Below are 14,902 nucleotides of genomic sequence, written 5' to 3' on the forward strand. Positions count from 1 at the left end.
ACCACTCACTTCTGCTTTAACTTTGCTTTTTTTTTTTTTTTTTTTGCTCCAGTCTGAACCAGAACCAGTGGATCATTGACACCCAGAGATGATTTCAGTTACTGTTTCCTCTGAAGCTATATAAGTTTTAATTCAGTTTCTAGAGCACCAAAATAAAATGCCAGTTTTTTAATTTATAGATTTTATATCTGTCTGTCTGCTTCAGTAAGAATATGATGGATTGTAAAGTGTAAGTACAGTATGTGTCCTGTATCAAACATGCAGCTGAACAGTGTCAGCATGCTGATGCTCGGAATGAGAGTCTCTGCTGCACGGCTGCTTCCTGGATCAATAAAGAAATAAATGTATGAGATTAGTGAATTAGAAACTGGACTCTTCCTCTTTCTTCTCAGGGAAAACAGGGTTGGGTTAAAGTTTCTTTACAACAGGATGACTAAACTCTTTAACCTTAAGCAGCAGTTTGGAGCTACTGTACTTGTCTGCCTCATGTTGTACTGTAGCTGTATTTTAAATGAAACAGAAAAATACATTTGACAAATTTGTTTTGGAAAAAAAAAATAGATTTAATAACTTTCAAATGCAGCTGTATATGAAAGGCTGTGATTTGACATAACAAGATTTGATTAGATTTGACAGTCTTGTTTATGCATCTTAAAAAATGATCAGTCACCGGAATATTTAGATAATAATTTAACGTAGTTGTTCTAAAACTGAAATCTGTACTTGAGTTTTGACCATTTGTAATGTTGAAATCCACAAATAATGTTTCCCTGTGATCACAAAATAAAAATGCTCCATGAACACATTACAAAGACTCTCTGGCTTGCTGTACAAACATTAACTGCAGGAGACGCAGGTCTTTCACGGGAACTTCTTGACGAAGGACAGGAACTCGTTGACGTCGTCAGGGGAGCCGACCACGAAGGGAACCCGCTGGTGCAGCGCTTCAGGCTGAACGTCCAGTATCCTGCCGGTGCCGGTGGTGGCGAGGCCGCCCGCCTGCTCGATGACGAAGGCGATGGGGTTGCACTCGTACAGCAGCCTCAGCTTCGAGGAGAGAAATCAACATATATGTTAAATATTATATATTAAAGCTCCATACGGTATAAAGGTAGATGTTTGTGTTAAAGCTCCATACAGTATAAAGGTAGATGTTTGTATTAAAGCTACAGTATAAAGGTAGATGTTTGTATTAAAGCTCCATACAGTATAAAGGTAGATGTTTGTGTTAAAGCTCCATACAGTATAAAGGTAGATGTTTGTGTTAAAGCTCCTTCAAAATAAAGGTAGATGTTTGTGTTAAAGCTCCTTCAAAATAAAGGTAGATGTTTGTGTTAAAGCTCCTTCAAAATAAAGGTAGATGTTTGTATTAAAGCTACAGTATAAAGGTAGATGTTTGTGTTAAAGCTCCATACAGTATAAAGGTAGATGTTTGTGTTAAAGCTCCATACAGTATAAAGGTAGATGTTTGTGTTAAAGCTCCATACAGTATAAAGGTAGATGTTTGTATTAAAGCTCCATACAGTATAAAGGTAGATGTTTGTATTAAAGCTCCATACAGTATAAAGGTAGATGTCCATGTGTAGTGTGATTATAAAGCAGCTCTAGGTTCTATATTAATACTGTAAAAGTTTCAAAGCCTCAGTCCACAGAGAAATGCACACAGCCTGTATTCAGAAACTGAGCCTTAAAACCAGCCGTCAGGACTTCCTGTCACTTTGTGATGTCACAACAAAGCAGTCAAGCCAAGCCCCGCCCACCACCACCTGGACCCGACCATCCAACACTTTGCAGGATTTGGTTTCTCTGAGTGTTTTATTCTAAAGTCTGCTGGATTTTTTTTTATTGGGTCACTCAAATAACAGTCGGCTGACACCGACCTGTTGCTACTAGATCTCCAGAAAGAAGCTGAGAGAGGAGATGGAAAACTATTATAGTTAAATAAAACACAGGAGAGGTGTAAAATATGAACCTTCATATCTTTGTACAATTTTCAGTTACAGTTACATTTAAAAAATGTTTATAAGCTGCAATGAATCGCTCTAAAAACGAATAAACTTGTGTTTAATTGATCAGTTATAAGCTATGATGATGAATGAATGTTTAACTGACTGTGGAGGAGTGTTGAGAAGTTTCACTTCAACACTGACGTACACTGATGTTAAAACCAGACTCACTGTGGCTGAAATGTGAAAGTTTCCAAATAGTTTCAGTGATAACACGTCAGAGAGCAGCAGGTGTTGTCTGCACATTGTAACAGTCATTCAGAGACTGATGAAAAAACAGGTTTTTACTTTTTTAAGCTAAACTTTATTTGTTTCCACTTGTTTCCTTTAGTTTTACTGTTATTTTTAATTAATTTAATCTAAATACTTTCATTGTGATTTATTTATTTAATTCAAAGGTCAGTCAGAAGGATCGGGGTAAATATAAGAAGTCACTTATCAGAAGATTTAGATAAACTGAACCACAAGCTCTCATAAAATTATAAAACTTGTTTTGTTTCACAATTTGATAACATCAGTAATAAAATGTAAATAATTCAGGATGTGGAGGAGAAGCAGGTCACAGATCGAAGCTGCCAGGAAGGAAACAGGCAAAGAGGTCAAAGTTTATGTTTTACGAGCGTCCTCGAACGCCTCTGAGCTTTTATTTACCATAGGAGGAAAAACACCTCGACCTCAGGTTTCACTACAGCAACACCCGCTGTTACTGTAACTGTGCAGGATCATTACAACTATTATAATTATTATTACAAACTATTATCACACTATATTTGTCCCATATAAACCATATTTTCAACTTTTTTCATTCTTTTATCATTATGTATTTGTGTGTTTCTGTCACTGCAGCATTTCTGGAGATACTTGGACCTAAATCCAAACATCATCATCATCATCATCATCGCTCTGTGCAGAAAGTGTTTGAGTAGAATCAGAGATCCGTACCTTTCCCTTGGGGCTCTTCTCGTTGGCCGGGTACATGAAGATGCCTCCGTAGGCGATGGTGCGGTGAATGTCCGACACCATGGAGCCCACGTACCGAGCTCCGTAGGGGGCACTGCCGTCCTGCAGGACAGACGGAGAACATATTTAAAATGTTAGTTTATGTTTATGTGATCAGGTGTTGATAATGAGGCAGGTATTTGTTCTTTAATTAACCAATTTAAATCCCAGTTTTGCTCATTTTTATTGGGTGAAGTTAGGTAACATATGAATTTCAGATCATTTATCAAAACAGAGTATTGATATTTATTCTGCTCGGTGTTTGTCGCCCATGTTTTGGTCAAATTATAGAGAAATTTACACCAAAATAAATAAATAAAAACTTCCCCATGCTTCAGTAGTGAAGAGGATCCTGGTGCAGTCACATGCTTGTTGTGTTATAAAGTCAACTGGGTATTAATTAAAGGCCTGTTGTCTAAACTCTTTACCTGAAGCGATGTTTTATAATCTACAGATGCAAATGGCCTCAGGTTCACAACGTGCACAGCCACTAATAAACCTGGATGTTATGTAAAACCTCACTTAGATCATCTTCTCTTAATTTGCCTATTTCCATTTCCACACAGACAGAAGCTTTAAAGATCCCAATGATCCATCAGTGTCATAAAAAATAAAGACTGTGTTGAAGTTCTGCACCAGTTTGGACACAAATTGATTAAAAGAGTTTATAAAGAGACTGTAAAAACTACAAGATTGAGCTTGTTTCTCCAAAATAAGAGTCTCTCACATGCAATAGTTCTTCTCAAGATCAATGTTGAGTGTCTATCAATGTTAAATCTAATCGTATGTGGAGCTCTGAAGTTAACATTCATATCTGTAACGTTACTGAATGAATGAAAGTGTGTGGATCCCCTTTTTTTTTGCATGCTTTTTTTGAAATACAGTGTCACTCATTCGCTAACCTTTTTAGGAACTGCAAAAGGCTGGTGCAATTGTTTTTATATTATATGTGTGTGTATATATTATACATAACTTTATATTAGAGTAACTGATGCAGCCACTGCTTTGTTTTCCTGTCTTGTAATAATACAATATTGATTATTAATTGTCTAATATTTAAGCAAACAAATAAGTGAAGTTTCTGTTCAGTTTTATTTGTGTCTTTTCTTTTATCTTTAATATTGTTTGACTCATTGAGTGTGAAGCTCTGACATGGAGCCTCATGTTCAACGTGACAGAGTCATGTGCTGCTGAGTCACACTGGGAGGAGTGTGTGAGTGTGTAAGGGTGTGTGTACAGTAATTGCGTGTCTGTGTGTGTGTGTGAACATGGTATTTCCTGAGAGCAGAGCCTCCTGATTTACACAATACAACACAACACACACTCCAAACACAGAAACCACATCCAGCTGCTGACACGAAGAGACCGAGAGAAACTTCCTGATACACAGGAGAGAAAAAAAAGGAGCAGAAAGAAACAGAGGAAGTGTGGGGGAGGTTTTTCAAAGTAAAACACACGACTCAGTTCCTAAAACATCTGACGTGACCCTGAGGCTGATCTGGAGCCAGTGATCAGGTGCTGTCAACTGACTTTACAAGATCGCTCTTTCTTTTTTTTTTTTGCTGCATCAGACCTGAACACATGATCAAAATATTTGACTTTTTAATGTTGATTAAATTGATCTATGATGATCTATCAGTTAAAAAATGGGGAAAAAAAGTGGATTATCTTGTTGCCTCAGTCTCAGTTTTGGTCATTGTGGCCTTCTCACGGCTGTATTGTTCTAATGTCGTTATGATTAACTACTGTAGTCTGCCCTTTTTTGTTTGTTTTATTGTTCAGTTTCAATCTTCTCATTATCTCTTATGTTTTTTTTCGATACAAAAGAGGTGAACTTCTCATCATCATATGTATATTGTATGCTTATATTTTCTTCTGTATATATTGTTAAGACGGGGGGAGGGGGAGGGGGAGGGGCAAATTCTGGGGTTTATTCTTATAGTTTTTAACTTTGTAACTCTGGTAATATTTAACTTTGTAATTTTTGTAATATTTAAATTGTGATTTATCTCTTTCTCCTATTGTTGTATTGTATTATTCTTCTATAATATTCTTTACCTTTGTACACTGGAGCGCTGTGACAAAAGAATTTCCCGCAAGGAATTAATGAAGTATATTCTATTCTATTCTATTCTATTCTATATAAAACTGTATTATACATTCCTGTGAATATGGATCCATATGTGTAGATATGGATATACTGTATATCATGTTTTTTTTGTTTTTTTACAAACATATTTTCTCGTTTAAAAGGGGAAATAGTATTGAGGTGCTGCTGATTAAAAACATTCAGAGTCATGACTTTATTTAAAATTAAAGCCAGATAACAAATGATCTGTTTTCTGCGTTAACGTTGTGACTCTGAGGTTTAATAAACAGTCACTTCCTGTCCTGAAAACAGAGACTTTAGTTACAGGAAGTTACAAAATAAAAGAGAAGAAATAAAACTCTGATCCACAAAAATAGAGTAGTATTATAATAATTCCCCCACACACGTGGAAGAAGAAATGTGAAGTGACAGGTTTTTTTTTTTTTTTAGAAACCTTCACAGTTGAACCTTGTGAGACGAGTTCTCGTCACGTTGTGGCCTCGCGCCAACATGACGGTTAGTAAGTGTGTGGTCACTGCTGTGGTGATGAGTGTTCAGCTGAGGTCGTTACTTTACTGGGAGAAGTCGGTTAATAACAGATCAGACAGATGAGCTAAATGTTTCTCTTTTTTTGGATTTGGTCTTCAGAAATACTGGAATATTTTTGAGTGACAGGAATTTTGATTTTCTAACTTTTTTCTCGATTTTCTAACTAAAACTGTTCCTTTCTCTCTCTCAGGTTTAACTGTCAGTGTCACAAAAACACTTAATAGGTTCATTCTCTCCATCTTTGTAGCAAATGTAAAAACTGAAAAAATGGTAAAAAGGTTAAAAAAAAAAAGTGGCACATCTCAAACTTCTTGCAGCAGTCAAGGAGTAGGCTATGATTTTAAAGCAAAGCTGAAGCCACAGGTTGTTTATTGGCGTGTAAATGGTAAAAATATGAACAGTTTTAATGTGGGAAACAATATAGCATTTGAATAAAGCTTTCGCTTGGTCTTAAAATAATTTACAGAGGGAACCTAATGGAGAAAACATCCTCACTGGTCGATGTGGTTGCTACTACAGTAAATTCGTTTTTTCCAGTGTTAGAAACTGTTCTTGCATCACAGTTGTTTTTTTCCCCCTTGTTTTCTATATTAACTGGATGCTGCGGTATCACCCTTTAATGTTGTAATCTTGTAACTATCATTCAGTGCTGTGTTTAAAGTTGCTCTCCTGACCGGGTCATTCTTGAAAAAGAGGCTTTTAACTGCTTTAATAAGGTAAAATACAAACAGCACAAATATTCAAGTCGATGTTTCATGAAGGTTTTTGAGTGAACGCTTCACCGACGACCAAACAAACAAACGTTGCGTGTTTTTGCCGAGGTTGGAGAAACGCTGAGTTTGCACGAGTGATGAAAAGCTGCTTCCTGAGGAACAGGACGTTTCCTGCACAAAACTGTGTCTCCATCCTGCAGCTCAGCTGACGGAGCCGCGGCCCCTCGGCCCGTCTGACCCCCGACCGCTGCTCACATGACCCGACTCTGCTCTGCTCACTCACTGTGAGGTGGTACCTGGTTATTTATCTATTGTGATATCAAACAGCAGCTTCATGTAGAGCAGCGGTGTCAAACTGACGGTTCACGGGCCAAAACCAGCCTGTCGGAGGGTCCAATCTGGCCCGCGGGCTGAATTTGTCAAGTGAAAATTACATAGAAGACAGGAGAGGCATTATATTGTTGAAATTGCACATATTTTATCAAGACATTTCAGGTTGTTCATAATGTTTTGAAATGTTCTTGTGCTTCTTTGCACTAAAACTAAAGAGAAAAATTTAGAAGTCTTGTTATTTATAGGTTATTATGGGTAACACTTTATAATAAGTACACACTATTAAGCATTAGTTAAGCATGAATAAATACTAAATTCTTCATTTATAGCGCATGAATACTCATTAGTAGCCTATGTAGTTTATTAATACAGTTAGTGCTTATCAATGATGAGTAAATCATTTTTAACTGTTTATAAACTACATACTAATGAGTATTCATGTGTTATAAATGATGCATTCAGTATTCAAAGCTTAACTAATGCTTAATAGTGTGTTCTTATTATAAAGTGTTACCTTATTATGTTATTATTTAACCCGTCAGATCCACTTGAGATCAAACTGCGCTGCACCGTTCGTGGCTCTGACAAACACTCAAACAGACCTGAGGGGAACTCATTGTACCGGAGCGACTGCTTGGTCAGGACTCACATGATGAGTGTGAGAGGTCACTGGTGTGTGAAGAGGTGTGTGTGAGTGTGTGTGTGTGTGTGTGTGTGTGTGTGTGTGTGTGTGTGTGTGTGTGTGTGTGTGTGTGTGTGTGTGTGTGTGTGTGTGTCAGCAGAACAGACTCTGAGGACACGAGGTTGGTTTCCTGCTGCAGTTTGACTCAAAGGCGTCGGATTCACAACAACAAACACAAAGTAAAACTGATTCATGATGTTCCAACAAACCCTGCAGGTTGACATGTGTCAGGCGTGTGTGTGTGTGTCTCTCTCAGGTGTGTGTGTGTGTGTGTGTGTGTGTGTGTCTCAGGTGTGTGTGTGTGTGTGTGTGTGTGTGTGTGTGTCTCAGGTGTGTGTGTGTGTGTGCGCTCCTCTCTCCCACCTCTGGGTACTTCTTGTGCTTGATGTACTCGTTGATTGACGGGTGGAAGTACTTGGCGTAGCCCTCGTTCATGCTGTAGATCTTCCCCTTCTTCTTGATCTTCACGTTCCTCTCGGTCAGGATGAACTCTCCGATGGCCTGAAGACGGAGGAGGAGGAGGAGGAGGAGGAGGAAACACAAACACAGTTTACTTACTGTTTCGAATTCATTTACAGGCCGCTAATTATGTGATAATGTCAAGAAATAGCCAAGAAATAACGGTCAATTTCATTGTAATGTTCATTATTATCATCATTACATCAAGGCAAAAGATTAGCCTACACTTTGAATGCTTTGAATTTTTTGGGAAAAGCCAGAATTTTTCTCCACCAAGTCCTTGCAATTGTCAATTACAATCAATGGTAACACTTTATTTGACGCCTATAATTATATATATTTATAATGCAGTTATATCACTGTATAACTATAGTTAGAAACACTCATAAATGGTCATAATGCTTTATAACAATAATCATAACACACTATAAAGCATTTTATCATGACTTATAAGGTCAGGTATTATAATACGTTATAATTGTTAGTAACTCGCTGGCCCACATAGTGCTATAACTGCAATATAACTCATTATAAGTACGGTTATAATGCATTATAGGGAATAAGTGTTACCCAATCAATAATTTCTGGGCTATTTCCCCACAATCAATCATTATATCTTGGCTATATTTCTCAACATTACTATGAACTTTACCGTTATTTCTAGGCATTATGATGCAATTAATTGTTATTTCTTGGCTATTTCTTGACATTAACACATCCTGTAAATTAAAGGGTTACCGACTAGCCTTGCAATGATTGATAATTAGGGTTTTAATTCCATCTTTAACACTTTATACGTCACAAATAAACACTTATAAACAAGTTATAGAACAGGTTTCAGACACAGACGCAGGCTCACTATTTGGAAAGATCAAGTAAATGTTTGTGATGTTTAGAAAATCTCCTTTAAGGCATAAACACTGAACTTTTACATTCGAGCCTTTAAGAACCAAAGCTGCTTTTCTCTAAAGGTGAATTCCTCAGGATCGGTCGTTTCCTCGGAGGAAAAACAACTTGTTCTCCTCGTATATGTTTCTATTTGTGGTTTAATCTGAACAAGGAGAGGGAGCAGACTTGGGAGAAGGAGAAGAAGAGATGATGAACTCCTCGCTCACCGGGTCCAGCATGAAGAAGTTGACCCCGGCGCCGGTGCTCATGGCGACCAGCGTGGCGCTGCCGTACAGGGCGTAGCCGCCGCACACGATGTTGTCGCCCTTCTGCAGGGCGTCTTTGTTCGAGGGCTCGTCCTCCGTCACCTGAGCACAAGACAGCGCCACTGACATCATCACTCAGAGATACGAAGGATCACAGACAGACGTTTCACTCTCAGGTGTTGATTTATGTAGAAATTCAGGTTAATTTAACTTAATTAAATTAGTTAAAGCAGAAGTAAGTGATATATTTGTGTTAATATAAGTCTTAAGTCTTATATCTTCCGACAGTAATCACTTACATAGAGTGTTTGGTCTGAAACACAGGTCTCCCAGTCCCTCTGCTCTGCTCTGAGCCGAGGAGAAAACTTTTCTCGTATCCTACAGTTTTTATCCAATGAGGAGAGAGAACGGCATGCAGGGCTGTGTGTGCAGCCAAGGGACGCCGTGAATGTGGTGACGAGGGACTAGGACTGTTATGGTGCGTTCAAGGCAGCCCGTAACTCGTGTTTTTCCGACCTGTGAAGTCGTACCAGTTCAATCTGGTACGAGTTCACGGGTCGGAAGTTACGAGTGGCCGTTATAGTGACTTTCACCGGTAAAACAGGTCGGAAAAACACGAGTGGGTTGCCTGAAACGCTACAAAGTCGTAAGTCGTGACTTGAAGCTGTAATTTACGGTTTCAAAAGCCTGCCTGGAACGCAGCATTAGCCAAAACGACCGGATCGCTTACTTCTGCTTTAAATAGATACATCTTTTATTATTTGCACCTGTTTTTGAACTTTTTTGACATTTTAAAGGACAATTTTTTCAATTGTAAATCATTTAGTCAGTAATTTGACCTCTTACAGCCCACCATAATACATAATATACACTGTTCAGTCACTGTCACTTTTTATACCATCACTACATAGAGTATATACTATATATATGTACATATCTATATACACATTGTGCCACAGTGGTTCTCAAACTTTTTTACATCAAGGACCCCTAAATTGACACAAATTAGACCACGGACCCCCCGTTGGACAAAATGTTGAAGCAAACACCAGAAATACACAAATATTTGTTTGAATTTGTAAATTTAAATTAGGGCCAATGACATGAATTTTTGGAAATATTGTAGAGAAATTTCTGGAAAAAAGTGGTACAATTTCTCCAAAAATGTTCAACCCTTTCCTGGAAGAAGTGATAAAATTCTAAAAAAAAAAAACAACAACCCCGGACCCCATGTTGAGAACCACTGTTGTACCATATTATTCTGATGTACAGTAATATTGTATTGCATTTATACATTCTTTTGATATTTAAGTCCTGTTCTTATCGAAGTTGTGTTTATGAACTACATAGTTTTTCCTAAATATATATATATATATATATATATATATATATATATATATATATATATATATATATATATATATATTTTTTTTTTTTTTTATTTGATTTCTATTCTTTTTTTTTCATTTAAGAGATGAATGAAGTCATATCTTAATCCAGTATGTTTTCTCTTCACTCCTTTATTGTAAATCTGCATCATCTACTATATCTTATATGTAATTGTACTATAAAGCTCTTTGAATGACCCTGGTTTGTTATGGTACAAACATCGAAGCAGCTTCAATGTGTTCAATGTATCAGATGTTTGTGAGTCTGTTCTCATGTGCAAATATGTGTTTACATTTGCAGCTCTGCATCCTGTCATGTTTACAGTGACCTCCTCATCTGACAAAGATTAGATGTGGAACAGCTGGATGGTGTCGCCCTCCAGTGTCTGCAGAGTGTAACTGCACCGTGAAGCTGCTGCAGAGTCAAACTGTAACAGTCCTATTAAATAAAATGTGATGAGTCCAACTGTGTTATAATTATGATTTGTCCTAAATGAGAGTCTCACATCTGGAGAGAAGAGGCACTCAAATAACTGCATGACACGGCTGTAATTAAATTCAAAAGAAAAACTTTCCAATAGTTTAGATCCATTACACAGAGAGGGAGATATTTAAAGCCTATTTTCATCTTAATTTCATCGATTAACAAAAATATAACATCTCAAGCTATTAGAATATTTATTCATATCATTAAAAAAAGGATTCACAGATATGTTCACTTTATAAAAAGGAGGTTATTACATGCACTCATACACAGTGTAGGTCAGACTCCTGCTCCTGTACATTTAAATGCATTTGTTTCCCAACAGGATTAATGGTTATTCAAAGGAAACTTCCTCCTTTTAGTTTCTTGTAACTGATCAAATGAAGGATGTAAAACCACATAAATCTGTGCTTTCCACTGTTTGATAAGGTAATTTAAAGTTAATGGTGATTGGAGAGACTCTGACAGGTGCTGTGTTTGTCACTCACCCGTTTGTAGATGGCGAAGATGGTGCCGATGGAAGCGAGACAGTCGATGTTACTGGAGCCGTCCAGAGGGTCGAAGCAGACCACATACTTTCCCTGTGAGCAGCACAGACAAAAACAAAGAAGAAGAACAATTCGTTTATATTTTGTTGACACATTAGAAGCTACAGGGGGATTTTGGATTTCTCTTTTCATCACTCTGTAAATGAGAAAATACTGTCACCAGCCCTAAAAAAAAAAAAAATCAAATTTCGCCATGTTTTAAAACGTTGTATAAATCAGGCTGTGAATGATATATCAACAATCCCCTCTGTAAAAACCTTCAGAATATAGAAAGGGATCAAACTGGAAGGTTTGGTGTCTGTAAGTGCTGCTGAAGTGGAGATTTACGGCTCAGAGTCTGAGGAAAAACTCATTTTGAGAAAACGGCCTTTAAAGACTTGTACTGTAAAATTCCATAGATTGTTAATGTAAATTCTTTTTACAGTCTATGTGTAAATCATACTTTTACGATTTGTTGCGGATACAGAGGAAATGACCATTTTTGGATCCTACATAACTGTTCAGGAGAGAGAGAGCTTTTACAATGATAACAAAGTGACACATGAAGTCTTGTTTTGCTCAGTGGTTGTTCACGCTGATGGTTCCCTCTAGTGGCCTGCACAGGTGTTGCAAGTGAGGCAACATTTCCAAAACTGTTAAAAAAATGTTTTTAAAACAACATTTCTAAATGTTTCAAAATGAAACAACGTCTAAAACATTACAACTGTTCAAATAGTTTATTATTTCCTATTATTTGAAGGCCTTTTACTGTGATAAACCACTGTGGAGTTTGATCATTACTATTAGAAATAAAATAAAAAGCGGCATTGAAAAGGCACCGTATGGGCACCAGTGTTTTGTTTTTTTTAGATTTTAAAGTTGACATGTTGACAGAGAGTTGATTAAATCTGGAGATGGAAAACTGTTGGACCTGCTCATAATGAAATGAATTTGGTGGAAACAAGGAGAAAAGATCATAATGCAACTTTAGCATGGAGAAACCCAGAGCCCCTCCTCCTCCTCCTCCTCCTCCTCCTCCTCCTCCTCCTCCTCCTCCTCACCCTCTTGTCCTTGGGGGTGATGATGAGCTCCGTGTTCTCCTCCGACACCATGCAGCAGGTGCCGTAGGACGCCTGCAGCATGTTGATCATCAGGTCGTTGGACAGGACGTCCAGCTTCTTCTGGTCGTCGCCCGTCACGTTCACCGAGCCCGCCAAGCCCTGCCTGCGTGGACCAATCAGAAGCCACGATTCAGTCTCACAACAACACAAATGTTTAGTATTGAAAATGCATCATAATTATCTTTATTCATCACTTTTCAGTCAGAGTGGACAAGTCTTTGTTCTTTTCTGAACAGAGTTCATTTGTGCTCGTTACATAAACTTAATCACAGCGAGATTCGCTCATTAACCACGGATCATTACTCAGTGAATAATGAGCTCTGTGTTTTTATGTGTTGGTGCACTCTGAGTTTCAGCAGAGAGGATTTTACAGATTCATTTTCAACACATCTGAGCTCAGAGCTTGTTTGATTTCACATTTGTGAATGAGTTCATCCATGTTTAAAATCAAACAAACTCTGATGCACCATTTCAAACTAAACTCATTTTAGCAAAGCCAAGATTAGTGTTTAACCTGGGTTTAATCAATAGACCCTTTCAGTGAGTATAAACAAAGACAGGTGTGGCTCATTAGAAAACGCTCTGGTACACTAAATGGAATGGAGCCTTAATTAGTATCCTTGGTAACACCTGTCTTTGTTTATACTCTCTGAAACGGTCTATAGAAGGAAGTTTGTATTTAACATTTTTAAATGAAATAAATAAAATACTTTGTCAGGACCTAGTAAGTATAAAACAGAGCTGCAGCTGTTAGTTCTTCAGAGAAGCTCAAACCTTTTCCTTCAGTCATTTCAGCTGCAAAACATTTTCCTTTGTGAACCCGTATAATCATAATCTTCATCATAAAACTCAATCATTTTGAATTTGTCTCATTTCATTTTCTTAGATGAGCTTCATCTTGGTCAAATCCAACTCAAAAACACAGAAGTTAAAACACCTCAACAAGTGGTTTAACATTGATTTGGAGTTTTTTTTTTAATTTTTTTTTTAACTACTTTGGTGAAACAGAACTTTTCCTTAAAGCATGATTTTTTCTGATTTAAAAGTTTAAACATTATTGGTGCCGCCCATCTTTCATAAACAACAGTAATAATTGTGTGTTTGGTTGAACTTATTCAGGTTTGATTTGTTCCCAGAGGAAACAAATCAGCCTCAGTGACGTCAGATCCAAATACAGTCACTTTATCTTTTACTTTTCCACAATGAAAAAAACATATCAGCAACTCGATTTCACAAAGAAAACTCTGTGCTGCCTTCATATCATATCGTCATATGAACTCATATCTGCTGTTCCTGCTCCTCCACCTCCTCTGGTGGTGAAACCAGGTCTGAACACAAACACAACGTCAGAGAGAGAGGGAGAGAGAAGGGGGATCACTGTGGCTCCTGAATTCACTGTGGGAGTGAACAAAATGTTAAACATCTGCTGCGCCCTGCTGCCCTTGACCTTTGACCTCTGGGAACGCAACCAACACCTCACACAGACCGATAAATCATCACGTTTGCATCGCAAGAACAAGTGTGCAGAGCAGATTTTGTGTTTTAAATGCACATTTCAGTGTGTGTGTGTGTGTGTGTGTGTGTGTGTGTGTGTGTGTGTGTGTGTGTGTGTGTGTGTGTGTGTGTCTCGCTACTCACAGGTGGTTCAGGCCGGCCTTACGCACAGCGGAGGAAATGGCCTTGATGGACGTCATAATGGAGTTGATGAGCTGCGTCAGCTCGCCGGTCGACCCCTTGGCCTGGCGACCGGTCTCCATGACGAACCGGGTCAGGGTCCATACGTCCGTGTCAAAGGCCGAGTGGTCCGTCATGCTGCTGCTGCTGCTTCGTCTTCCTCTTCGTCTTCCTCTTCGTCTTCCTCTGTGCCTCCTGGTTGCGTGTCGTCCGGGCGACGGTCCTGACAGCGAGTGAGCGACCTCATCTCCAGCCAAGTGCTTTTCATACCCGGAGCCAAGGGAGCTATTTGTGAGAGCAGCCGAGTGGAAGAGCGTGCGTGTGTGTGTGTGTGTGTAGCTGCCGGGTGTCGGGTAACAGTGGTGGTGGAGACTGTCACACTTTAAAGGGGTAGTTCAACATTTTGGCAGATTGGCCCATTGCCATAACCCCTATAGTCAGAGCAGTAGGTTTGTTACCTTTAATTGTCGGTGCAAGCTATTTTTAGAACGGCGGAGCAGAGCCGCGAGCTGCTCAGAGCTACAGTACGCTACGGAGGCTAATGGGATTTCTTGGTTTCCCTCATCAAACTCATCAAATACACAATCCAACAACTCCAAAACGCTCTGGTTGTGACCTGCACATTCACCACGCTATGAGATAATAACAGAATGTTACGAGTCAGAGTTGTTTTAGAGGTAAATGCAGAGACTGCTTGCTAAAAAACTGTCCCCGACGGAAACGT

General features: G+C 38.5%; 1 protein-coding gene across 1 annotated transcript; it reads right to left on the reverse strand.

The window, feature by feature from the left end:
* Positions 1-638: 638 nt before the first annotated feature.
* On the reverse strand, positions 639-14,449 carry fbp2 (fructose-1,6-bisphosphatase 2). The gene is made up of 7 exons (XM_083979976.1): positions 14,143-14,449; positions 12,445-12,607; positions 11,345-11,437; positions 8,946-9,086; positions 7,735-7,872; positions 2,949-3,068; positions 639-1,047 (listed from the first exon to the last, which is right to left on the reverse strand). The coding sequence occupies exons 1-7, from the start codon at positions 14,313-14,315 to the stop codon at positions 862-864; spliced, it is 1,014 nt and encodes a 337-aa protein (XP_083836102.1). The 5' UTR covers positions 14,316-14,449; the 3' UTR covers positions 639-861.
* Between the last annotated feature and the right edge of the window lie 453 nt (positions 14,450-14,902).

Source organism: Trachurus trachurus (genome assembly GCF_905171665.1).
Source record: "Trachurus trachurus genome assembly, chromosome: 9".
NCBI classification, from domain to species: Eukaryota; Metazoa; Chordata; class Actinopteri; order Carangiformes; family Carangidae; genus Trachurus; species Trachurus trachurus.